This window comes from Ceratina calcarata, unplaced genomic scaffold, assembly GCF_001652005.2.
Source record: "Ceratina calcarata isolate Rehan_Ccalc_2016 unplaced genomic scaffold, ASM165200v1 scaffold48.2, whole genome shotgun sequence".
Classification (NCBI taxonomy): Eukaryota; Metazoa; Arthropoda; class Insecta; order Hymenoptera; family Apidae; genus Ceratina; species Ceratina calcarata.
Window position 1 is genome coordinate 1870401 of NW_017172225.1, and position 27056 is coordinate 1897456.

At 47.2% G+C, this 27056-nt stretch overlaps 1 protein-coding gene across 2 annotated transcripts in view; it reads right to left on the reverse strand.

Moving 5' to 3' along the window:
* Fur2 (furin-like protease 2) overlaps positions 1-27056 on the reverse strand; it is a 164886-nt gene that overhangs the window by 134116 nt on the left and 3714 nt on the right. For both annotated transcript variants that reach the window (XM_018029407.2, XM_018029406.2), the window contains exon 2: positions 24400-24970. In XM_018029407.2, coding sequence (XP_017884896.1) covers positions 24400-24591 — 192 coding nt within the window. In that variant the 5' untranslated portion in view covers positions 24592-24970. The remainder of the gene's footprint in view (positions 1-24399; positions 24971-27056) is intronic.

Here is a 27056-nt window from a genome sequence, read left to right on the forward strand (position 1 = left end):
TTTTTTTTTGTTGTTTATTATTAGCAATGTTCTTCCGACGTCTGATTTCTTTTTAAAAATGCGTTTCTAAAGTGCATAAACTTTTGGGATTGATTGTATAGCCAATACATCCTTAAGACAGATAAGCAGACAAGAGAAGGAAGTTCGACGACAACGCGAAATTGGCACTAAGTTTTGACGTACCAATCGGAAGCGTCACTTCTCGAGGGCCATTACGTCGAGAATTCTAATTTACCTATCCTTTGGGAGCGTCTACCTTATCACGGGTCTCTACCACTGACGCTGCTCACACGCTCCGAACTCCACATCGCATAAAAATCATTGCCAGAACAGAAGGCTCAGAAATTGCCGTAATCGATTAACGCTAAGCGAACCCGAGGCATCGCGGCGCAAAATCGTCACGCGACGTCTCGAGCATTAGACGTTGGGTGCAGTTAATACAATTACGCTACCACCGTAATAGGATCGTAGCGATTCGTAATCAGTGGTTAACAGGCACCATATTCGATAGCCTCGCAAGCTACGTAATTCGCTTTCCGTATTTTCTCATAGCGAATTCTTCTTGTATCGTATTTCCCAAAAGCGGTCCTATACAAAAAGAGAAGTCGGAGAACTATTCACGAATAATTCAGAAATATTCCCGCGAAATGTGCATGGCGATGCCCGCGTACGTATAATGCGACGTACGGAAATCGTGGAAAAATTCCTTTCCGCTGCCGACATTTCAACTACGTACGACGTGCGTCATGACCGTACTCAACTTCACCATGGAGAACGCTTCATCGAATCGAAAAACCAGACCGCAGCTTGCCGTTTGACTGATATCGAGTCTCCGTGCTTTTCAAAAAGGAAAATCCGTTTACCTATTGAGCACAGAGGACGGAGACGAGGCCCTCGTCAACTGTCCTCCGCGCGACGTCATTACTTAATTAAGATGCAAACTGCTTTCAAACTCGAACGCGGCCAAACTGTTGGTAATATCGTCGCTTCGCTCGGCCTTAACCACTGCCTGTGTTAAGCTCCTCCTCGTCCTTCCAGTGTTCATCCGGACGATGCGAAAAATCCGACGAAACAACGAACCACGAAGACGACGACGACGACGACGACGAAACCGTTGTATCTCGAACGTTGTTCCAGGAAACCGTGTTATAAGCCGCAACAACATCTTTCAGAACTTCCTATCACCCGATAATAGCCAAGTTCGCTCGGTTCTCCGCAAACGACCAAAGATTTTACAACGAAAACTTTGTCCCGATAACGACCTGACGCGAATCTACCTAACCAATTCGACGTACACTGCTGCCCCGATCGTCTCGCTTGAGAAGAAACGGCCGCTGGTCTACAAATCTTCACGACACAGTGGATACGTATTCCGCCTCTTTTAATTCGAAATTGAAATCGTAATCGTGGCAAGTGTCGAGATAAGGAGCGGTTAAAGAAATTGTTTGCCTCGCTTAATTCGATCGGACCGATTAGACCGAGTCGAGCCAGTGACATTAATTGCAGGAAATCAGCCGTTTCCGAGGTCGAAGCGCGCGGCACGCGATCCTCCCGCGAGTCCGAATAACGAGGTTCGCATTCGTATCAGTGGCACTGGCCGTAGAAAATTCGAGAAGAAAGCCAACATAAAGGAGCATAGCAAACGAGAAGACGGAAACTCAGGGGGAGAGCTCTTGAATCGGCTGACGCGACGCGCGACGGAATCGTGTCCTTCAAATATAATCTCGAAACGTAAACGACGCTCTAAATTCTGTCTTCCATTAAGAAGAACAAAAGCACCGGCGGGGACTAAATCCGTTTCGACGAGATTCGTGCCACGGGGACGGAGAAGCCGAAACGAGCGTCGTACTATAGTGGGAACGCTTGCCGCGGAATTGGAGCAGATCGCACGTCTCCGCGCGTCGACCAATTATAGAATACGAGTGTATCCAGCAAGTTTTCAGGTGAAACTTCATCCGTAGTATAATTGTTGCAACGGAGTGGAGCCGATTAAATAATTCCAGCAGGAAGCACCGTGACGAGAAACAGAGGCGAAGAGGCAGAGAATACGATCCGGCGAGCGTGAAAACCTTTTACGTTCTACCTCTGACGCTTCGCGTCCGAAAACGCGGTGACGAATAATCGCAAACAGGTGGCAGTCGTTTAAATGACTGGTAATCGCGTTTGCGAAAAGAAAACAACAGAAACGTTCTCGTTCTTTGACTCGCGCCTAAACTTCACTTTATGCCCACTGCTCCTCGCCCTTCGTTCCTCCACGAACGTTTTGCGCCGACGATCCGTGTTCGACACGAATTACGTCCTCGACCTTTTGAAATTTGCCGCGCGGACCAGTTTATTCTAAAAAGCGTCTCACCATTGTGCCTCCGGCGCGACGCGACGGTCCGTTAATTCCCGGGGTTTAATCATGAAATATTAAGGACGCGATCTAAATAATCAGCGAAGGGATCGTAAAAAGTGTAGCTAGCCACGCTTTAAATCTCCGCCGCAGTCACGCGAGATGCTAAGTACAACGATGCAAATGAACAAATACGCGATAAAATCGTAACGATGAATCACCGCGAGGAAAAGAGTTTCCAGAACGGAACAACGAATAGAACACGCGTAGAAAAGGGCATTCGTTCCCTCTGTTCAGAGTTCATCGGCTGTTCCTAATTAGGAAAAATCGTCCCGTAACCTCAGCGACCAACGATGAGTCGCTAATAATCTCTCGATTCGATTCACGCTGGGAAAGGGACTGGCAAACAGAGGGTCGTAGCGCGAGCTGAAGACGACGGCATCTGACTTTGAACGGTACGATTACGTAGCGAAATAAAGACGCGTTGGCCCCGATACGGCTCGAGTCGGACAGCGGAGATACGCGGGACGTGGGAGAACCGGAATAGAATCTATAGATAAACCGTGGCATCGCGTGCCAAGAGAAAGTGATTACATATTTAGCTTCGGAGAGTGGGTGATTCGCGAAATCCATTCTGGAGTGGAGGAAAGAATCGGCGCGGGACGCGGCCGAGTAAAATCGTAGGTTCCCGCTTACCGTCGAGCGGCGGTTGCATAAATCACGGTATAAAAACGTCAAAGTCGTGTACGATCGAGCTTAAATTACGCGATCGTTACGAAAAAGCTTCACGGTACTTCCGGAATTAATACAAACGACGCCGATATCTTATCGTGCCGGGCACGTACGGTCTCGCCCGTAAAACTGGTGATTGCACTTTAACCGGCAGTCATTCTCATTTACCTGGATCATTAAGGAAACCATAGCCGGAAGGCACGAAACGTCTCATGCCGCGCCTCTGCTCCGCTTCTACCCCGAGTTCTACCACCGAATGTATCGGATGGCCTCATAATAATAACCACGAATCCCGCTACGTAACCGCATTTCCCTCTTTCTACCTTTCTTGTTGCGGAATCCTAGAAGCAATAACCAGAATGGTCGGCTTTCGCCTGGCTTTCGACCGTTTAAAAGCCAACGAAAATCGTAGTTGCCGATTCATGCTCCGACTTTGATCGTTATCGACGAACCGACTTCCTACCATTGCTCGATTACCCGGTCAATTTGATACGAGACACTGCCTCGGCGGTGAGACAACCACGCGCACGATCATCAAATATTTTACGAATTTTATTAACTCGGCGATACGGCCACAGTCGGTGGTCGGCCCGTGGTGGCGGCGAGCCGGCAGCGAGGTAACGGTTCATTGCGATGAGAAGTTAATAAAGTGTCAGCGCAAAGGGGGGGGGATCGTTTTATGGATACTTTGCGCGCGGGCTGGGACGCGGGCACGGGAAAGAACATTAACGAGAGGATGTAATGGAGGCCGGCACGTCTCAGAAAAATATGGTCGTCCGTTTATCGTGATAACGCCCCGACCAGCGACTCCGCCCTCGGCATAGCTTTTCTCATCCCATTTTCCACGGCAGTCGCCGAGGCGCTTAAAAACATTGCCGCGGCAATCCGGAAATGCAATTTCGAAAATAACGCGTAAAGACTCTTCGCAAGTCGATCTATCGTGCCACCCATTGGCCCCTACTTTCGAAACGTGGAGGTCGGAGTGATGAACGTCATCTTTTTCTCGCGATTTAATCGAGTCGAATACTCGTCGTCAAATTTTTGTTTCGCGGTGGTCCACCGGGGATCGACGTTTACCAGCGACAGACTGCAGTCGACCACTGGAAACTACGGGAAACTACGGAGAACCATCGTCACATCGTCGTCACAGCGACGGGGATGCGCGACGTTTCTCGAGCAAAAACAATATCGATCGAAAAGTTTGCCCCGCGTTCGTTTGAGCCTCGTCTTTGATGTCAGGGTACACTCCGTTCCGGGCTGGAACTTTGATAGCTACAAGTTCCAATGACATAACGAACACCGTCAAGGATAAAGAGTCGAGAAGCGCATCGACTTTCCCGAGCGTAAACAAGTTACGGGGGCAAATATGAATCCGGTCCGTCGGTGATTTTTACGCTAATTATGTTTGACCACGTTCCGGTCAACTTTTAAATCGTTTATTTAACTTCGCTGAATGTACGATTCTTTCGGGTTCGGACGCACCGGCGTAAACGTAACGCGCTTCGATTACGACGATCGATGATCCACTCAGGCGGGCGGTTCTGGCTCGATAAACTCAACTGTGGGATTTTACAAAGCACACGCGGATGATACGCGGGCACGCTTTGACGAGCGAATGATCAGCCGTAATTAATGACGAACGGACGAACACCTCTAGAAGAAGGAGGCTCAAACGGGGAACAGAGACGAGAGGAGGGAACGAAAAAATTGGTGTGTAATCGACGAGAAATTGGCCGATCAATCAAGGAGGACGTTCGAAAAGCATTTTTCCATCGGAACGCTCGAAAGAGTTGGAGTTATTTTTTTTCCTGTTATCAAATTTTCAAAAATAACGAGTACGTACTCCGCGTAAAGGTGGTTTATTTGTTTTATCGAACGATCAAAATTTCGTTCGACCTCTCCATCGGTCCATTTGTCGGACCGTTTATTAAATCACTGTTACGCTTCGCTCCACGGTATAGCCACGTGCGAGACGTGCGTCCGTGTACGAAGTACAGATTCAGATTGTAAAATTTCGAATTTAATACCGGGCACCACGCGAGTTTCTCAAAAGGTAGATGTTTCGCTTAACGTCTCGCCGAGATGAGAAAAAAGCAACATCGTAACGCGTAAGTATGTAAGTACATACGTCATTTTCCGTCGGCGATTAAGTACGTTACGCCCGAACGATAAAAACCACGCAGTTGCGAACACCGGCTCTCCTCTTATTTATGACTCGTAGCGGGAGTACATAAATAAAAAGAAAGATGCGAGACGACCAAAAACAGGCATATCACATTTCACGGTTTAACGTTCGCGTGCTATAAGCGAAATACGCATCGCGTTTTACAAGGTGTTATCGCGAGCGATGCATCCGCCGCCGCGGCCGATGCATCTTGCCAGAATTGTGGATGTTAAGTTAAGCGATACGACGCACTATTTAATGGTTCGTCTTATTGACTTTTATCATGCACTTTGCGCAGTGCGAGCCAGGCTATCATTTTTTATCTAGCAACGCGCTTATAACTGCTGCGCTCGCGAACCGTAAAATAAAACGAAATAAATTGCAAGGGTGAACGCGAGGAATGTTTCATCGCGTGTTTCAACAAACGGTATAACGGCAGCAGATAGCAATATATTTTAATCGGGAAAACTACCGAACGGCTTACGGGAAAATTGCTCGACAATGCGAATTACACATTTTTGTTCAACGAACCCACCCCACGGATCGAATCGATGCGCGCATGTAATTTTTATATCGATCGGCAAAATGCAAGATATTTAGGACAGGATAGCTTCGATGTGCAGCACCGCGGCGAGCAAACATGGATCAGTAGTAACGAACGTGCATAGGCAGACACCTTCCTTGGGAGTACAGATTATTCCTGAAGTATTCGAGATAGAAAGAAATTGTATACGACCTTTTTTGCAAGTAATAGCAGTACCTACAACTTTTATTTGAAGCATTTTTCGAAATTTTGAGAAAAAATATTTTATTTTGCCGATATTTTATCATGCGTAAGAGTCAATCATTAGTACCATTTTTTACAGAGTGAACCTACTGTTTTTTCTTATACTACGGTATAGGTCGAGGAGCTTGATTAATGTTACGAGTCAGACAGGAATCCCGGTGTTATTGTATTCCGATTTTCGCCGAAATATCGGCCTCAATACGTCAAGGAGAGGCGACGTTCCCCGAAAAGAGCGAGGGTGGTAGTGGATAAAAGGGCCGGAAACTAGGGCGGAATTGAAATTAGAGCAACTATTTTCACCGAAGAACGAACGAAGGAAAGAGCGGATGTAACTGCTTGTGTTCGCGATTCTCAAGCTTTTGTGCGCGTTTCTGGTAATTACGCGATCGTATTACTACTTTTTACAGACGCGGCTCGATCCTTCCGCGGTGGTGGTAACCGGAAGACCGACGACTGAATTAAACTAGAAGCAGGCGAACGGAGTGGTAGAAAATGGCACGTGGTAGCCGGTAAAACGTAAGAAGAGGCAAATCGCGAACAATTTGTTAGAACCGCGGGGAAGCAGAATTGAAACGCATTAAGGCAGAAAAGCGTCTGATTTAATGCGGAGGATCGTACAATGTAAATGGGAGCCTGAATACGTACCGGTGGGTAGCCGGTGTGCTTCGGGCCTGGTACGATCCGGGAAACGCGATACGGAACGATCTCGATACGTATTTCGATTTAAGCGAGCCGTAAGAGCGAGCAGAAAGTCTGTCAATCTCGGAGAATTTGTCTTGGATCGTGCGCATCACGCTTCAAAGCGTCGAGTGCTTCTGTGTATCGAGCGCGATGGGATGCGAACGAATTTCCCGGATTTCGATTAACCGCGTATAAGTTGAAACGGGTACTTGGATCGATGTCTATTTGTCTACGAGAACAATTTCGAAACTTCGTTACCTATTGGCATGCTCGGTCCAATTTCTCCCAGACAACTTTTACCTACACGTATTTCTCTTCCCCGCTGTACATTGTAAAATCGAATCTAAGTTTGTCGCGGACAATATAGACGGGGAACCGCAAAATAAATGTCGATCTCGCCGAGCGCATCACTGATCCTGATCCGTAAAACCGGAGCAACCTCGCAAAGCTCTTAAAACGCGCATCGCTACAAATTAATGATAACGGTAATGATAATGATCCCGTGGCAGCGCGTACGATGCGAAAATTGGGCGAACGCGCATTCGTAAACATTAATACGGTGTTTGTAGTACAGTGCTTAATTGGAAATTCGGTCGGCCGATATTTTGAATCCCGTGCGCCGAACTGCCGGTAAAAGTACCGCGTTATCGGGTCTAACGCGTTGTTAACATCCTTTCGCGACCGTGGCTGCGATACGTTAATGACGATGAAAGCATAGATACGGTCGTGCGGGTACGCGCTCGGTTCCGATGAATATTTGTTGCGCATACGACGGCAAATTTCAGTTCGTCGCGAGACGCAATCTTCGAGTTTCCCATTTGCAAATCGAGCGCGAGAAATGGGATTGAGACAAGAATGGGCGGAAAGTCGTTAACAACGCCGAGATAATGAAAAAAGGCGAACGAAGGGAGAGAGGAACGTCGAAAGGGATGAAAACGAAGGGAAAACAAAAGAAAGGGAAGAAGTACTCGCGACGAAGGTTACGATCGATACATCCGGCCTTATCGTGCGCCTGCTCTTCGACTCGGACTAGAAGTCGGACGTGCACGACCAGAAAGTGGATTCGAGTGCGCGGATACGAGCTGCGACTTCGCCGCGATTTCACGCTGCAATCGCGTCTGCCGCTGGTGCCCAATTTCAATCTCGCCCTTCCCTTTCGACATTAACGACGTCTTCCTTCACCCTGATCAACACTCCATCATATTTTATCTCTTCCTAAATTTTTTCCGAAATCGACGGGTCGTACGTACCAATTATTATCATTACATTTATACTTCCGATCTCTCGGCACGATCGATGTCGAAGCGAAACTGTTTTTTCACAGCAATGACGACAACGCGTTTCTTCTGTTAATCTATTTAATCAACCTAAAACCGCAGAGTTCTCGCCTGTAAAGCTTTTTGCCAGTGCATCTAGCCGGTGCCGGTGGTGGTTCAAAGTATCACGAGGGGAACTAAACGCGTACTCTCTCTTCGCTCGCGCGCGTAGTAAAAATTTCATTACTAAAGAGGGGAGGCTAGACGTTCGTAAGCCTCCCACCCACGCGTACTTCTAATCCTGCTCGATTTCCTGGCCAACCGCGCGCTGGCCATCGCCGCCGTGTTCGTTGCCCCAGATTCGAGATTCCGGATTTACGACACACGATGCAACGGTGAATAAAAGGTTGTCCCTCGCTTCCTTCCACTCCGCCTGCCCTCGAATCGATTTTACCGAACGCCACGCGTCGTTTAATCAATATTTTGCATTCGAGTCGCAGTGGCACACGACTTTGGCCGTAGAGTCAGACCTCGCCTCGGAAGTTCCGCGAAAAAGGAGTATTCACTTTCATAAACGTCAGAGGTCGGACAGGTATGAAAAACTGAAGAGTCGTATGTCCCACTTGAACCGAAATTCCTGTCGAATCGAATAAGAAGGCCCGATATCGTCGCGTCGCGTCGAGACGAAACTTTCAAACTGTCCGATCGATTTATGGAATTCCGATATTATGACCGAGAACGTAGTCCTCGACGAAAAGACAAAAAGGCGAAGAGACCGGAAGGTAAAAGGAAGCGCCGCGTCGGACGGATGGAAAGGGGGGAAAAAAAGCTTGACGGGTCTAAGTACGTAACTAGAAACGTCGAATCGCGACGATAAATTTGGGTTAAATTCTGTCGGACGAAGCCTGCCGATACGAGGCTGCCGAGGTATTACGCCGTGACTACCGAATACATCTGGACGCTATGCAAGGAAAAATATCGTAGCGGATGATCCGAGATCGTTTCAGATATCGTGTTACAAACTTCGAGAGCAAGGATTTTTCAACGTTCTAATTTTTCCGAAGTTCATCTTGGCACAAGCACGCAGCATTAAATGCGAGCGATACCGGGTGATACATCACGATCAAGTATTCATTAAAAGCAAAAGTGAAGTTCCGTGGAAGTTGCAAGACACGGCAGGTTCGCGCGGCGGCAACTAACAACTACGGACCGCGAGCGAATTACATAAGAATTACAAGTTTACAGCGAGCGATTCCCAGGGAAACTTCCCAGCTAATTTAACTCGATGTCTCCTTTAAATTGTAAATTTCATTAAATCTCGCCGTCTCATAAAAATCGACCGTGGAGGATTCGTATTCTCGGATAGAACCGAGCGTACGAACACAAACTTTGGCTCGTCTTCTATGGCGAGGGACTCACTCGTCCCTAACTCGGTTTCCTCGCTCATCTCCTTATCTCGCATCCGGTTACACGTTCGTCGTCGCTCTCAAACGTCTCCTAGCGCTCGGTCTACCCGAAGCGGAAGTCGAAAACAAAATGATCAACGGAGCCGAAGCAGCCGGCACCTTCAGTGAGTCGCAGCCGTGTCTCCGTCGAAAATCGTGGCTAGTCGCAAGGACAAACGTCGAACGAGATTGTGGAGAAGATTATCGCTCAGCCAGCCTGGAAATTCCCGCGGATACGCCGCTTAACTTCGCTCGAATATGTACCGCGTTAAATCTCTGCCCGTTCGTGTAACTTGCGGCGACACACACGCCGGCAACGGCGTGTACGCGATCACGAACGCCTTGATTACCCGGGACTATGCCGAAGACAGTTATGCCAGTTACCTACGATCTCGCACCTAAGTACGAGCGCACACAGCGGCCAAGTTTCCTCTCTGATTACATGCACAAACGTCCCCCTGGCCGTGGTCCCCGCCCGTCGCGAGGCGACGTTGACGACCGCCCACCCTCCATCCTCCTTTTCCCAGTTCTCCAGTTCCCCGTCGACCAGTAGTGCAGCAGCAAACGTTTAACTCGCTAACCCGTTAACCTGACCGATGGAAATGTATTTATCGATCCGTGCGACGACGTTCCCAGCCCTGACGACGGGTGACGAGGGAACGACGACGACGACGCACAGAATCCGTTGAAACCGCGTGACCGCTCGTCGAAGGAGACCGAAGCACGGTCCATGATTCGCGAGAAAACTTTCCAAGCTCCGTTCAGCCCTCGGTAAACTGGAACGGATCTCGAATCAGCCAAACCTTTGAACCGCGACGAACCGTCGTCGTCGCCGCTCCTAAACACGGCGGATGGAAGCTAGTTTTATTTATTCGCGGAAACGGAGGCAAAAGCAATATTCACTGGAGTACTCGATCAGGTCGGGACGCGTATTCTTCTGACGTGATTCTCACATTTTTCGCGTCTTCCTGGAATCGCGTGCGTCCCGGTCGCGCCAATTTCGCACGCTTTTAAACACGCCAATTACAAAATCTATTACGACCGAGCGACGCTACCGGAGCAACGAGAATAACGGGATGAGAATGGAAGGGCGGCGAGGAAAAAGATGAGATCCGAGGAGGCAGGGTGACGCGGGGTGACGGGAGGACAAAGACGGTGCATTTCCACGTCTGTGACATTACGGAAATCCAGGACGCGCAATTTCAACCACGACGAGAGAGACTTAAAGCCACCGGCCGCGTCCTTTGACGAGAGTGACAAACAAACCGAAATGCACAAGCTTCATCGCGCGGGAAGAACCAAGCGACCGAAAGCGATAGGAGTAAAAAGAGCAGGAAAAATTGGGGAAAACCTGAACGAACGAAGCCGAAAAAAAAAATGAGATCCGTCGCATTGTCGATCGATTACGGGCCGTGAAATCCGTAGAAATTTACCTTTCATCTCCGTGCAGCGCACGCAATAATTATCGGCAGTTATTAAATGGAATGCCCCTGGAGAGAAGTCGCGAAATGCGTCAATAAAGATCGATCCGATTCTCCGCTAAACGGAACTTTTATCGCGACACCAAAAGAAGAGCAACAAGTGGATCAATTTACGTTTCTTTCTTTCTTGGTTAGCTGCTGCACCCTCTCTGAACTACGATCGATTCCCCTTAACGATCTGCAGATTCTTCCCGTGCTCGGTTCCATCTCGAACCTCCCCGTCCCCTCTCCCGTCCTCTTCTCTTCGTCGATACGGCGTTTCGACGAATGCCAAAGGAGCCTAAAAGGTTTTCGGTAAACAAAATACCGCGAGAAAGAACAAATTGCGGAAGCTCGAGGCCGGAAAGAAGAAATGAAAAGGGGAGGAACGGTGGGCGGGGGCAAGGAAACTACTTGTTCCATTGCCGCAAATTTATGCGAGCCTTGGCACCGATTCCGCCGGTCGAGCCGAGATTATGCCATCGGCAGAACTTCCCCACCTCTATATTCCGTATACGTACACGTATATCGTGCACGCATATGTGCGCGCAATCTCCTTACTCGCTTTTCTTTACGCGTTCTTTGCATCATCCTCTGTCCTCACCGCCGCGTCGTAAAGGACGCGCTTGGCACCGAGAAGCGGCCAACTGGATGAAACCGTACGATTTACGAGCAGGCCAGAAACGAATCGCGTCGCGTGCTGGCCGTCGCGCGGTCGCATAACTTTCACGGTTCGACTCGTCTCATCGAGAAGAGCGAAACTAACGAATCCGTCTCTTCTCGTTCGATTTAGACGTGATCGACCAACGACGGTCACGTATCCTACAACCAGCCGCGTTCTACGCGTTTTATTATTCGTTCCCGGTCGCCACCGTGGACATTAATGAAAATGTAATAAATTGATTAATGGACAGAGACAAAAGCAGCAAACTGACGCCTAACAGCCGGTTATGAAATCACGTAGCGCCGTGTACAGTGTGTACGTGATGACGATTAATGCGTCGACATCGATCAAATCGTGTTATCGACATATGCCACGCGTACACGCGCCCTTTGCCACTGGTGCGTTACGCACGTTTTCCTCCAAATTTTCATCGCGACATTTATGCAGGCACTGTTCATCGATATAAACCGTAATCGCGGTGCCGACTCCCGCGCTATTTTCTCGGCGCACAGGCAACGAGACAATACAAATTTATTCCCCGCACTGCGACGGCACCACGAGATTCGCATTTGCCACGCTAATTCCCGAAGTAATATGTAATCCTGTCGCATGCCAATGAGATAACGGAGCGTGGAATATGCCGCGAGTACCAAAGATCGATGCACGCGTGCATATCGCTACGTTACGTCACGCGACCAGCCTGTTCCAGGATAATTGTCTACGAGCATGCACGATCACGATTCGGCATCGACGAAACGAAAGAACGAGCGAAACGAGTCGAACCTTCCATTAACACCTGACTCGACGCAATGACCCGATGAAAAGTAGATTTATCACCGTTTCAATGGTCCCGATAACCGGCTTATCAGAAAATTGACTTACACGCTTCTCCTTTATTGAGTACATAGACACTGCGACGACGATCGCTACACGCCTCTGGGGTGTGTTATTTTGCAAACCGGGGAACGAGCGAGGCGCATTCTCTCTTGAAAAGGCAGAGAGGCAGACAAGCGCGTACGCACACCCGTTCTCTCTATTTGTCCGTGTCCCTTGAGCGTTCGCTCCAATTTATCCGCGTACTCTAGAATGATAATTACCGGCTTATGTGTCAATGAGATTCGCGGTGGCAACGTTAACGTTGGTCGATACCCGAGCCACAGTAGTCTCGTCCTACATTCGGTCGTAAGATCCATGCGTGATCTACCTGCTGGTAGGTAACCCTCGTTGTAAATAGTTATTTCGACTCCCATCACGTTCGCTTCGCTCGAAAAGGCAGGTATTCTCTCTCTCTCTCTCTCTCTCTCTCTCTCTCTCTTTCTTTCTCTTTCTCTTTCTCTTTCTCTTTTCACAACGAACGAAAGAACGAACATACGAACATAGGAATGAACGAACGAACCAACGTATAACAGCAGCTAGTCTCTTTGTACGCTTTTTAGATACCAATTCCTTTTGTTTCGTGAGGTTCGGTTTTATCGACGGGCGTGATTGCACGTTCCGTTCCCGAACGGCGTCACGTGTTCTCGCGAGCGTGAATTTCTTCCAACTAACTCGGAACCGTGGGACGAGTCCCGTTTTCTTGAAAATTCAGTTATCGGTACGTTGCGGAAGCGTGCAGTCTCTCTCGTTTCACCGGGAAAAGGGTGCACGACGAACCGTCGTTCGACTGATAAAAAGAGGAAAAGCGTCATCGATCGCGGAATCGTGGTTGGACACATTGCGGGAGCGCGGGAGACTGCTAATTGCAGGGCGTCCATCATCGCGAGGAATACCTACCTATCTCTCTGTTTGTGTACACGTATGCGCATCGTGTTTACACGGTTCCCAAGCAGAAGGACGATGTATAAAAGGCAGCGTGCACGCATATAAATGAGAACACCGGAGCGGCACGCAATTCGAACAAAAGAGAAAATACTTGTACACAGGGAGGAGGAGAAAGTCGAGCAAAAAGGAACGGCCTTTACAAATTCTAATCGACGCTCGCGTAATCGCTTTCGGGACGTAACGCGCGTACGTATAGAAACAGACATCCCGATTTTCCTCGACGCACGCCCGTTGTTGTTATCGATAGGGAGAATCATTTACGAACGGACACGATACACTGTTCAGCGGCTAAGCCTTTGATTCGCGAACAATTACTTTTATTTTTAGAACCGTGTATCGCGAATGGGTGCTAGTACGGGTACAGGCATACGCGAGTATAAAAAGCCGGGTACATATTGTAAGAGAGAGCAACGGCAATAGGTAGACCGCAATTTATGTCGTGCTCCGCGCGAGGATAAAAACGGTACTTTTGCATATGCACGCTCCATGTAGGTTCGACTCGACTAAGTCTGTAGCGTGCGAATAGAATTTCAAAGGAGTAAGCGAGCAAAAACCAGTTTCACCGATAAATCGATAACAGATCGTTAACAAATGGCAGAACTATTCATTCCCGTGTCCCGGTCCCCGAAAAATCAATTGCGTTTTACGGCGAGCGCGATGCAAAATTGTGTAATTAAGGACAGCGCGCGTACGTGCGCCTCTCCGGCTAGCTGTAGTTTCATTCGCATGAAAAAGTGCCGAATGGAAATTTCAATTTATCTCCGGCCGAAACTAAACAATAGTTTCTATATCTGTGTTTTTTAATTGCGTACTATTTCCTTCGCGAACCGTCCCTATGATCGTTAACCGCGGTCAAGGAGTAATTCAACGAATTTCGTAGGCGCGTATGCGACGAGCGTTTATCCGGTGGTGTCACAAGATTGGGTCGGCAGAGAACTCTCGGTTGCAAATTGTAATGCACCTCGTCTCGCGTGTCGGATGTATGCCGCTCATTTAGCAGCAAGGATTTTAAGCAGCGAGTAAATTTGACGCAGCTGTCGTAATAACGACACTTGTCCCTACGACGACGACACGACGCGACGTGGCCGAGATTTACGGTCTCCTCGTGCGTCGCAACTACAACCGAGGAAACTGCAGAGTCAACTACTTTTGTACTTTATTACCAGGACTCTTATTTATTCAACGTACCCCGCGCGTTCGTCTAACTTTCGACGATATCGCTTAAACGTTGACGGATCGGCGACGTTTCCGGCCGAGAATAGCCACTCACACGAGATTACACGACTAACAATAACTAATACACGGTGCTCTTAGGCGCTTCACAAGAGAACGTCAATTTTTCACAAGCCGATTTATCACGCGGAATTCCGTCCGACCGTTCGCCGATTAATTTTCCCTTCCTCGATTAATATTCCCGTTCGTGGAAACACGTTCCTACTCCTAATCGTGTCACTCGAAACGCGAGACGTTCCGTTCAACTTTCACTGATAAACACGACGGGAGACGTGTTAACTTCTACGAAACTCTGGATTCCTCATGTAGATAGAAACTTTTATACGACTAGATAAGTTCGAGCAATTTTATAATTTACTGCTTCGAATTGCGTTAAACGAGTAGCGGAAGAAGTTAAGTTCAAGCCAATTAAAAGTGTTAAATCTCGCACGAAACATGTACAACTTTCGCTCTCCACGAGCCACGCGTGGCGGAGATCGTAAAAGAATACATTTGGTATGCTAATGCGCGGCAACGTTCTTAAACTTCCGATCTAACGGCAAGATCCTTAGCAATATCTTTTGGTTTTTTGTACCAGCCGAAATTTTCCGGAGTATTTTCATTTCAGCGGAACGAGCGCTGTCCAAGTTAAACTCGGAGGAGCTTAAACAGTTTCTCCTATACCGTCTTTGTTACAATGGCACGGCTACGCCAGCTGATGCCGTTCCGTTCCTCTATCTGCGCACATACATATGTGCACACGTGTAGTGGGACGTATCGTAGGTATCTAGGCGTACGCGTCGCGCGTGTAACGAGTACGATTATCTAACTGTAAGTGGAAGATTTTTTAAACGACGACCAGCACGCGCAGCAAAATATCAGATCACCAATTTCTCGGTTCGTGAGACTAATAGCGATATCTCGTAAGCGAGAGGTAACGAAGAAGGGGAAACTGTCTAGTGGACGTCTGTGTTCAGCGAGGGAAGTGAAAGTAATTTCAGGAAGGAAGTACGCGCGAGTTCTGATGAAATCACTGTTCGAACCACCGATTCACGGTAGCCGGGGCGAGGGTACGCGGAGAAAATGCAAGAACCGTGTTTAACGATAATTATTCAACTATGCGCGGACAAAGTCGATGGTATGCTGGACGGTGGTCACCGAACTCCATACACGCTCCATACGCCATACGGCCATGTGGCTCGAACGATGCCTGAATTATTACCAGAAGTAATTTTACTGCGAAATTGATTTAAACTGCGCTTTGGGCCACGGCTGCGCTAACTGCAAACAGTATTTGGTTAAATTACGCGAAATAATTACAGTTTCCTCGTTGTTGTTAAAACGTTTCGCCATATTTTGACCGCCGTGCTCATCTCGACCTCGCTCCGTGCGCGAGAGTGGCTGCCTCTGTTTCTTCCACCGTGCCGCTACTTTGATATTGAAAATGACGAAAACGCGTAAAACTCGTACCAACGCTACGCGACTTTATTTGTTCCGACATTAAGTAAAATCCACCACCCCTCAGCACCCGCTGCAATACTTCATCTTCGCGTACGATCCCCACAAAGGTACAATATTGCACTTTTGGCATTCTCAAGTTCCTTAATTAGTTCCCGGCGTTGCATTCTATAATTAGCACTACACGTTTCCATACAGACGAGATTACATACATTGTTCTGACAAGATTATACCGTTACACACTCGTAGTAAATTATGCACGCGCGTACATAATTACACCGTACATTGTGTCGCATTATAATTAAACCGAGCTAGAATATTCGCGTTTGTTTAATAAAAAATAGAATACCGCCGAAATGGAGGCCGTTCGTCAAATATTTAAGCGATTGCTTCTATTTATGTGGAGTCCGTATGTACGTTGTTTCTATTTCGTTCAACCATGGACGACTAGTCTGTCCTACTAGTTATCCTTGAAATACGCGTAGAAAAAGTTACGCGAGCACGAATCGAGCGTGAAGTTAGTGATCGAGCCTCGGTTCGTTGCAGGTTAATTTGTATCTCAATTAGCCGTTGCTGAACGGCGCGGCGCGACCCAACGAATCGAATTCTATTAAATTCTATATTTACCCTGTTTTGTCGGCTGCTTCAACGGGGGTCGCGTCGCTCTGGTTAACCAAAAATTTTGATCGCGCTCAACCGTGTTCCTTGTCGGGTGGCAAATTGGTCGGCGGCGTCGCGTTAATAAATGTCAATTAAGCGAGAGTTACAATCGTGAAACGCGCGCGTTAAACGATCCGTTCAAACGACCGCTCCAAGTTCCAGCGAACCGAAAGGGTAAATCCGGTCCGGGAACTTTTGCACAAGTTACAGAATTACAAGTTCGGAAGTCGTAAGCTTCGAAATGACAAAGTTCGCGTAGTTTTCAGATCTGAGGCCGACATAGATCATTAGAGACCTCCCAGGCGTCTTGAACCGTTGGCCTAAGACCGATCTCCGGATCTTCGTCCTAATTCTTCTCCGACCCTTGAGTGGATCTTAGGCGATATCTGATTTGTTTTTATCAGCAATCAATGAACCCGGAGTAACTACCAGAAACGTGTACGCCAGAAATACCAAGCGTTTCGTTTCGAAACAATCGAGTTTCAAATCACACAAACGTTCGAAGGTTAGAAGGAAGGCCGCAAATAGTCCATCGTATCGATTTACTCTGCTCGGCTCGTCTCGCTTATAATAGTCATAAATTAGATACGACGAGTTAATTATCCGAGCTGTGCAACGTTTCTAGGGACGAAGAAACGCAAATGGAACGAGGACAACGTCGAGCGTGCGCGATTTATATCCTATAAGAGAAGACCATCGGAGATCTCGTCATCGTCGACGGCAAAAAGAGGAAGAGTCCAACTAAGAAACGACAAGATCGAACTCGGAATCGAGGGGCAAAAAGAGAACAGCGGCGACGGACAAGGTGTAAAAAAAGAAGCCGCAAAGACAGTGGGGCGGGATCGAGAGAGAGCAAAACGAACAGGAGCGCGGGAAATAAAAACGGAAATGAAGGGAAACGAACGCGAACGGTGACGCAAAGGTGAAAAAGTGTTACGGCGAGAAGCAGGAAGAAGAGACCGAGGAGGAGCAGGATGAGGCAGAAATCGAGAGTAGAGCGTAGATCGTAGTAGAGCCGAGAGCTGAGCGGAAGCGGGGCCAGCGGGTAGGCGGCGGAAAGGAACGAGGTGAAAGTCGGCGAGCGAAGAAGGAAAAGAGACTGCTGGGATGGTTTTTGTCCGGCTTCGAGACACAGCGCCGCGATCTCGATCCAGCTGCATCCGTGTACAACGGTAAATACATACGTGTACATAGTCGCGGTGGGCAAAACGGGTTCCGTCGGTTTCCGAGGTTACCGGTTCCAGCCTACGCGAGGAGGCCCCGTTGTTCACGCAACGATCCAACGGGTCTGCGGTACGCGAAAAAATTTCTCCGAGCGACGGTAACGGTGGCAGCGAGATTCGCGACGACTCTTATTTTTTCGCAGTGTCCTTTGGCCTCGAGAGTCCACGGTCGCAACCAGTTTCGACGTCGCCAAGCGTCGACGAATCCAGTTATTAGAGCGTAATCGACCTTGTTGCGTAACGCATAAACAACTTCGTTTCGCCGTAAGAAAAGGTTCGAATCGGTAAAACGATTTACGAGATTAAAAAATAACTGGTTTATGAGCAACGTGGACGTAGATACGTATGCATGTCCGTATCGAATTCCATTTGCCCGGATCGTAAACCATGAGCAATACTCGGTAAGTAACATCGATATCGACTGTGTCAACGTTCGCAAGCCGCTCGACAATTTTTTTCCCCGATAAAATCGTGGCATAACGCGATACCACGATTTTGTACTGGAAAGCGTAACGACATTATGTTTAACTGCATCACGCGACTTCGCGGCATGCTTTCAGAGTGTATACGCGCGCACACGGCCGGTTACACCTACCGTGTATACCGTCGAATTAAAATGTTGCGTGTCGCCCATTCGCCTACCCCCCTGCACCTATTATGCATATTCTTATACTTAGCGCGCGATCAACTTTCACAGTTTAGTCGAACGCGAAGGTCGACGCAGTGGTGTACCTATGTACATATAATCTAATAATTGGTGCCATTTGTTCGTGGAACGGATGAGCCGAGAGCAAACGTGAAACCCGAAAGGACTCGAGAGCTCGGAGGATATTTCTAACGTCTATGCGAAAATGGCAAGGAAGGGTTGGGAGGAAACTGATTTTCCTCGGTCTGTCGAGGTGAAACGGTTCGCGGAAATTGTAAAGAAGGCATAAATCCGACAGTCGTTCTCCACGTCTCTGTGTAACGTTCGAGGACGGTGAATGTTTTTCTTTTTTTCCGAGCGATACGGAATAAAAATATTTTTCCACGGATCTCCACACCGTCCGTGCGCTATCGACTAGAAAATATGAATCGTCCCCTCGATCCTCTTTTCCCGCGTCAAAATGCAACCGCACACCGCGTACTCTAACGAGACGATGATCTGATCTACGTACGGGTGGTGCACGACGGATATGGATTAGTCGTTATCCGGATAACCGAGGCTGGATCGATTACCACGATAATGGTGTTGTTAGCTTAGATTTATCAATGATAATAACGCAAGGCTGGACTTCGGTCAACAAGATCCTCATATATCGACAACGTTTCAATTACGGGATACGCGCGATACATCTACGAGAGTAGATTGTAAGTACCGCGCCCACACGATGTGCGCTAATTTGGAATCGTCCAATTCTCGAGTGACGTTGAAAAAAGGAAACGACGCGTGTCTCGTGTATTCACGTGTTTCGCATGTGAATATTAAACAACAGAGACGAAATGTCAAGGATTTTAGGAGATAAAAAATCTGACGAACTTTCAGAGATTCGCGATGAGAGTCGAGACATTTCAGGATACTCAGGCACTCTGCTAATCCAAAGAATCGTCGGATTTCGAACTCTTCGAGCTATCAGCTATGGCTTTGCTCACCGCAAGTATCGAAGATATCGATGTTCGTACCTTATTTCGCGCGCATAATGCAATTTTGAAAGTCCGCGTTTACGTCCACAGCGTTTGTGTTCCTTTGTATCAGTTTCCATAATCTCAGAGTCGTGAGTATCGAATTTCGTAATGGCAGTGTTGGCAATATCAAATTCCATGACCCCAGGGTCGTCGTTATTAGATCTCATAGCATATGCACGCATCGCGCCTATCATGTTCCGAGATATACAGATCGTTAGTCGTTCCCGACACGTCGTTGGATTATTACCAAGATTTGGAACCATAAAACATTAGCAAAGGACGAACGATCTTAATCGATGGCGTGCGCCACCGAAAGGTTTGACGAGTAACGATAATGGCAGACGCGAACAAGTATGCGTCGGTCAAGCAGTCTGAATACCTGGGCGGTGGCACCCACACTTGCGAGACGTTGATCCTTTCTCTAACAACGGCCTCGCCTTAATATCGTATCTACCAGTCGACTTCTCTGATGCAGCACACTGGCTCTAGTTCTAAACCATGTCTCGAAACAGCAGCTAGAGCCAACTGTATTCCTTTTCTCTTTTAAATGGTACATATATGTGTATACGGCAACGTTTAATACTCGACACTGAAGCAATCAACTATAAATAGTTTCCAAGTTACGAGAGATTGTATTTGAACAAAAACGTTGCTAGATCCGCGGCAGGCACAAATCGATCGCCCCCACCTGGGGAACGGTGATCGTATCGAATCGACTCTGTCTCTCGCTGTCTCGTCCAAGAGAGGTCCAGGGAAGGGCGAAAAAGGAGAGAACCGGTAAGAGGGAAAATTCCTAGATACGCGGTGCACGCCTTGGTCCCCTGACCTCGCGTATATCTGGCTACCTATTCGAAAAATGGTTGATTTCTGTCGTCGCGCGAGGGCCAATTGAAACGGAGCGGATGCGAGCCGGAAGGGCTGATAACCGGAGGCATAAAGCGAACGGGCGATTCCATAGAATAGAATAACGTCACGAGCCGTTGTCTACTGCTATTGTTATGCTTATGCAACGAATACGCTCGCGGTTTGTTGTTGGTTCGCTCGTTTTGCTTCGAAGAAAGTGTAAATATCCCTCGGGTAAAGGGGCGAGGAGTCTGCGATGCAAACGAGAAATGCTCGTGGATCGAACAAATCTACCTTTTCTTCCTCCTTTGTCCTGCACCATTTCTCCAGTATAATTCGATCTGGACGATGCGTCCTCTGGTTTTTGCTCTGTTCCTTCTGTCATTCGAATACAGTATAAACATGATCGGAGAAATGAAATAATAAAATCCAGTTCGAGAATCTTCTGTCCCTAACTTGACTGGCGAATAATAACAAGAAAGAAGCTTCGAACGAAGGTAACGGCGACCAATCTGGGTTCGGAGGTACTGGGAAGGAATTCGCACAAATGAACTTAATCGATGGTTTACAGTTGAGAGGGGACAAAAAATACAATTCCTTTGACGAAGGCCACGATTTTCCCGTAACAAGGAGACTCGTGAATCATCAAAGGCCACTTACAAATGTATCTCTGCATCATAGATCGTTAACTTCCTCCAGCCAAAGAATGGTAAAAGGGTAATGAAACGAATGCGACTCGTGAATACTTCAACCTTCCGGTCTCAGACTCGATTATGAATAACGATTCATTAACGATACGTATACTTATGAACTATCTTCGCCTAAGAATATATGCAAGAAACAAGAAAATGAATACAAATACGCGTTGTCTTTGTGTCCCTCGCCACGTCCCGTCCTCTATTATCGATTTCAGCCAAACGAATTAATTAGACATCTATTCGATATTCGATAACGGCGCCGTTTCATTTCCCACGTCGTATGCGCTGCGGGTAACGAATTTAACGCGGACCGCGAATTGCCAATTTCTACAGAATTTCTATAGGAAAGGCAAACGGATAGAAGATTAAAAAGCATGAACGCGCCAAATATCGATACCGGTCACCGCGGTGGCCCAGAACCAGAAGAGTCGTCAATCGTCGAAACGATTCGTGCGAACAAAAATCGCTGACCTCAAAAACCTGCGTAAAATAAATACTGCATGAAAAAAAAAAGAGGTGAACCGAATCACCGACACAGCGGTAAAATGTGACGAAACGTCGACAACGAGGTAACGCGTACAACGCATACAGAGCGAAACTGAGCGACGGTCAAAGAAGCCTGCGTTTAACCATTGCAGTTACGTTTGTGTTAATTTCCTAAAAGAGTACGTGGCTTCGCTGCGTCGCTGGTATGAATCAAAATTCGTCGAATCCCCCGCTGACTATTTTCTAGCTGAAACCTAATGCAAGATTTACAGCCGAGCCTGTAATCTTCGTGATTTACTCGAAACCAATAATAAACTTCTATCTCGTGACGTTTACAATGCAAACGGCAGTCGTACACATATTTCCTCTTTTCCTATTTATCTCACCTCTTTTCTGTTCGTTTTTCTCGCACCTATCTGCGCAACGTTCCATCGCCGCACCGCCGTCAGGCTTCGAATCGGCGTCGAAAAGAATCGCGACGATAAAACTTACGCGAGAATTCTGCAGAGAGAGAAAACGAGATGATACACGTACACCTGGTTATGTATCATCGTTGAGATAAAGCCTGAACGGTGGCTGGTGGATAAACGCGGCCACAGCCTCCAGCAACGATCTAATGACGGACGATGGAAATTTTGGGAAATCGTGTGTAAAAATCCGCCTCTTAAGCACCGTAATATCTTATCTCAAGGAAAAAAATCGCGATAGGACTATCCCAGGATCTTTTTCCGGCGTCTATTAAACAAGAAAACCGACGCGAACAGTAAACTCCCGAAGGAACGATATCTGTGGAAAAGAAACGAAATCCCGAAGAAACGTCACCGTCGGTGCGACCGAATAACGCGAAAAACAAAGTTACCGCGAGTTCCACGGTGCACGACCGCCATCCTATCGTCGAACTTATGCGAAAAACTTGTTCGCGAAATTCCGACGCTGTTCAGTGGTCGCGAAAAAATGTTTCATTCCAAGCGTGTGGAATTGAAAGAACAAAACCGAGAACGTTGACAGGCAGTGAATGACGAGATAGGCATCGGAAATATCGGATGCGGTTCACGGTCGTGAACTTAATTTGTTCAGATCCTTTCTGCTCGATGCGACGCACCGACACGCGCCACGTAGACGTAGAAAAATAACGGGCAACAGGAGCCGCGAATTAGCGACGGATGAAATATCTCTTTTGATGGTTGACGCGATGAAGTTTTCGTTATAGAGCCACGCTACATCGAACGGTAAAAGGTCTGTCGAGTGGCTTGCATAAAAATCCAACCGCGAACCGACGAACAAACAAATAAACGAACGCGCCGCGCGAATTTCGACGCGACCAATTCGGCTCCGACTTCGATTACGAGCGCGGGTCGTGAAACGTGATTTATAGATTCGCGATCACGAGACTTTTAGGTAGCGATAACCGGAGTTGTCCTCTTTCGCGTGGCCGTAAAATTTTTTCGACGCTCGTCATCGCAACCCGTGACATTTCGCGCTAGAACCACGAGACTCCGACCCATCGATGAAGTGCCCGTACGCGTCCGTAACAGCTGAACATAAAAATGTTATCGCATCTCGCGGTAAAAGTATCTGCGCGATACCTAATAAACTCCGACTAAAAGAGAATAGAGGGACGATTGAAAATTAAGAAAAATCGTAAACTGCCAGACGGAAGTGCGAGACGAGTTTCGTCGTTCCGAGTCGACTATTAAAAGTTACCGATGAAACTGTAACTAGCATTTAAAATTTACGTCAATTGTATTGTTATCGGCTAAAAATCTATCGTTTTTATTAACGCTTTCTTTGCCACTTGAAATAAACTGAACTCTTTCTTGGAGTCGGTCTATCGATAGCGTTACGACAGAACGAATGTAAAGTCTGAATAAAGTATTCGTATTACACATAATTTCTTCCCCCTAATTTCTTCCCCCGTAGTGGAATACGTAGGAGAAACCACGGCACAAGTGCATAGTTCATACTTTATACAAATAGTACACAGCGTTTTAAACGTCGATCCGGTAAATTGGTGTTCTTCGAATAATTACTTATACCACTTTTATATCCCTGGTTTAATTAACTATCCGCTCCATTGAACAGATCTCTAGTTTCGACTTAATTCGAACTACCTATTTTGCTTGTTCGCATAAAAAACAACGGATGCCTGATATTTTAAGCCCGCGATTCAAGTCGAAAAATAATTGACAAGTTCGTGATCTTCAACGAGCTTCTAGCTCGTTAAAATAACAGCTATGGTCCTAGTCGTCTGGTATCGTGAATTATTCAACAGCATCGAGCCAAGCAATCAGAATGTCGTAGAAAAGTTCAGGTAATTAAGGTAAGTTCGGTGGTCAGAGTTAATAAACCTTGGAACACCGATACCCTTCTCTCCGATAGCGAACGAGAGAGAGGATCCGTGTAACAACCCGTCCCTCTTAATTCCTCCCTCGAGACTACTTCGACTCTATTACAACAACTACTTTAGAACAATGGCTCTGGACACAGCACGGCAGTCTGGAATCGAGTCAAGTTTTGCGTCATACTTCGATACGCTTTCGGATACCATCGATGAACCCGATTAGAATGTATTACGATACAATCATAATTAATAATTCCAGTTTACCGACAAATGCGAATCATTTCATAGTTCGATTTCAATTTATACTTATGTTAGTATACGCAAAGGACGAGACAAGTCCATTCTACTCTTATATATACAATAAATTGTGAATCTCGAGTAAATAAGATCCCAGCAAGACGGAATATCGTCTCGAGGGATGGACCGTTTACTTAGTAGTCGTATAAAAATTCAATGGTAAAAACTCACCTGTCCGTAGTTGTCGAACCCATATTTGGTGGCGATCTCGGCAGCAGCGTCCGATCCGTCGGGTACGTGGACAGCAAATTGGTTGGTGAAAATCGGCGTTGGTCTCGGTCGTGGTCCTGGCTCCGACTTCACAGTGAACACACCGATCGACGCCGCGAGTAACGCGTACAATAAATCCGTCCGCGCGATCATTTTGACCCGTTTCGAATATCGCTACCTTCGTATCTTCGAATCAACAACGCGACCGGGGACCTCCACGCGCGAGTATCAACCTCTTCCTACCTGGCACGCGACGATCGTTCCGATTACTTTTCAAGTAGTCGGACTTTGAATATCGAGATCACGTTACGACTAGAGGTTAACAACGAACGAAACGCGAGTGTATCTTCGTTAATTTTCCCGCAGCATTGTCACGGTCGCGAACGTTCCGATTCATTCGAACGACGCAGCAAGTTCGAACAATTTGATACAAATTACGACGCGAGATGCTTACGCCCGAAACTTGCGATCGGTCCAACGCGTCACACGAAACTGCCCGAACAGACTCCTCGTCGGTCGGCGATGATTGCCCCTGTAACGAAAATGGAGTGGGGATGTAAAAATTAATACACGCTGGTGTTTGGAGTACAGGGGAACATACGAAACATAAACCAACCTTTCTCCCACATGTTTTCTACCCGCACCACCAATGTTTACATGCCACTCGCTCAACTTTTGGACTGGGTAAATTTACTGTGTACAAATACTCTTATGATCAAATAAATCCTGACCGATGTAATATCGCAAACGACACTTTCCTCAATTAATAAACGCGATAAGATATATGTACTTGAGCTGGAATGTGATCTGCGGTTCGCATATCGTTTAAAGATATTTTCTATCTAGGACTAGCCAAGAGAATGCAGCGGTGAATGAAAATTGAAAGAATTACAAGGCTGGCGAGAGAATGTCAATTCGAGCATTGAAAACCGATAAAACGTTTTGTTGTCTATTTTACCCGTGTCAGCTCCGGAAAAAGATTCCCGATAGAATCAAAAGTTTTCTCGATCGGCCTTCCCCAGTTCCCTGGTCTCCCTCTCTCTCATGTTGACCACGTAGAACGACGAGCGTGTACACCGAGGTAATTTGAAAACTACACTGGGGATGTCGAAAAGATTCATTTGGTGACAAGCAGCTCATGCAGGAAACGAAGAATCCCGAACATAGAATTTCTGAAGCACGCACGGAATTCGAAATAAAGAGAGAGTTTCTCTTATTTCGGAGAAGGAGCAGCAGCGATTAAAATTGAAATGGATCGTCATCCAATTCGCGGAATTTGATAGAATCGTAAGAGCGTAGGCGAAAACAGAAAACATGATCTAATTTCGATCACGAAACGATTCGAAGCGATTACATGGGAGTTTCGCAAGCGACAACGAGACGCGGGTAGAGGGAGAACTCGATACGTGTACCGAGAGCCGTATCGACGATAGTTACCGTGAAACGAGGGAAAGGCCGGTCGAGTTCTAAATATGAATGCATTTAGATGCGTCGAGCCCCGATTTACCTAACTCGATTCCCTCGCGAAATTTCAGTCGCTATTAACGGTTTAATACCCAGTGGAAACGAAGCGACCCACGAAATCTATTTACTTCCTTTCTCGAGTATACAATTAAAGAGCCAGTTTTAGGTAACGAAGCGCGTACTCGCTTGCCCGAAGACGTACTTCTTTCGCTTTCCATAAACGATAAATTAACTGTAGTAAGCCTTTTACACGAGTCAAAAAATGAAATATCGTTACGGCACGGCGGCGTTACGTAAGAAAGTTTCGCGCGAATCGTAGGCCACTCACTTTTACCTGTCGCACGACTGAAAGACTCTCACGATGCTACACTTTCGCGCGTAACTCAAGTATTCGCCCGATCAGCTTTCTAGCCCGCGCACATGAACGTACCCACCGTACATTGCAGACTCATTTCCATCGTGACCAAGGACAAAACTATTCGAGCGACAAGAAACGCTGATCCGCGTCTATTTCAGCAGATAAGCGAAACGTTATTCAACGAGAGGCAACGATCGTTCGATGACAACAACAGACTCATGACGTCAAGATGAGTTATTTTTAACCGCGATTCTTCACAGAAAAATCGTCGACTTTCGTCCCGCGGACGTTTCGTAGATCGCATGTGAGAATTCGGTAACAACTAAACGTAACAAAAATCCGCGGCACAGCAAGTCGATTGTAATTACGATGCTGGAACATGCAAGTTTGTCGCGTGAAATAAGCCTCCCAAAGCTCCGGGAACAGCTGCGCGATATTTCTGTTCTAATTACGGAGCAACTTGAAGCAATTTAGCGAACGTCCATCACCCGGAGGAAGGAGAGGGTGGATGGAAAAAAAGTTTTCCTCGATAAGACGTAGGTAGTAGGTAGGTAGGTAGGTAGGTAGGTAGGTAGGTATATCTGAACGAGTCCGAAGCCAGGCCGCGAGAGCCTGATATCGAAAATTACCGGCTAATGCGATCGTGGCGAAAATTGTGCACGCTTCCATGAAAACGTTTCGCGATTAAACGACCGACTCTTACGACGCTTTTCCTGGTTGTGCGCGAGGAAAGAACGATGCTACTCCCGATAGGAATGTTCCCACGCGACGATAACCCTCGGTTGATACCGAGCGC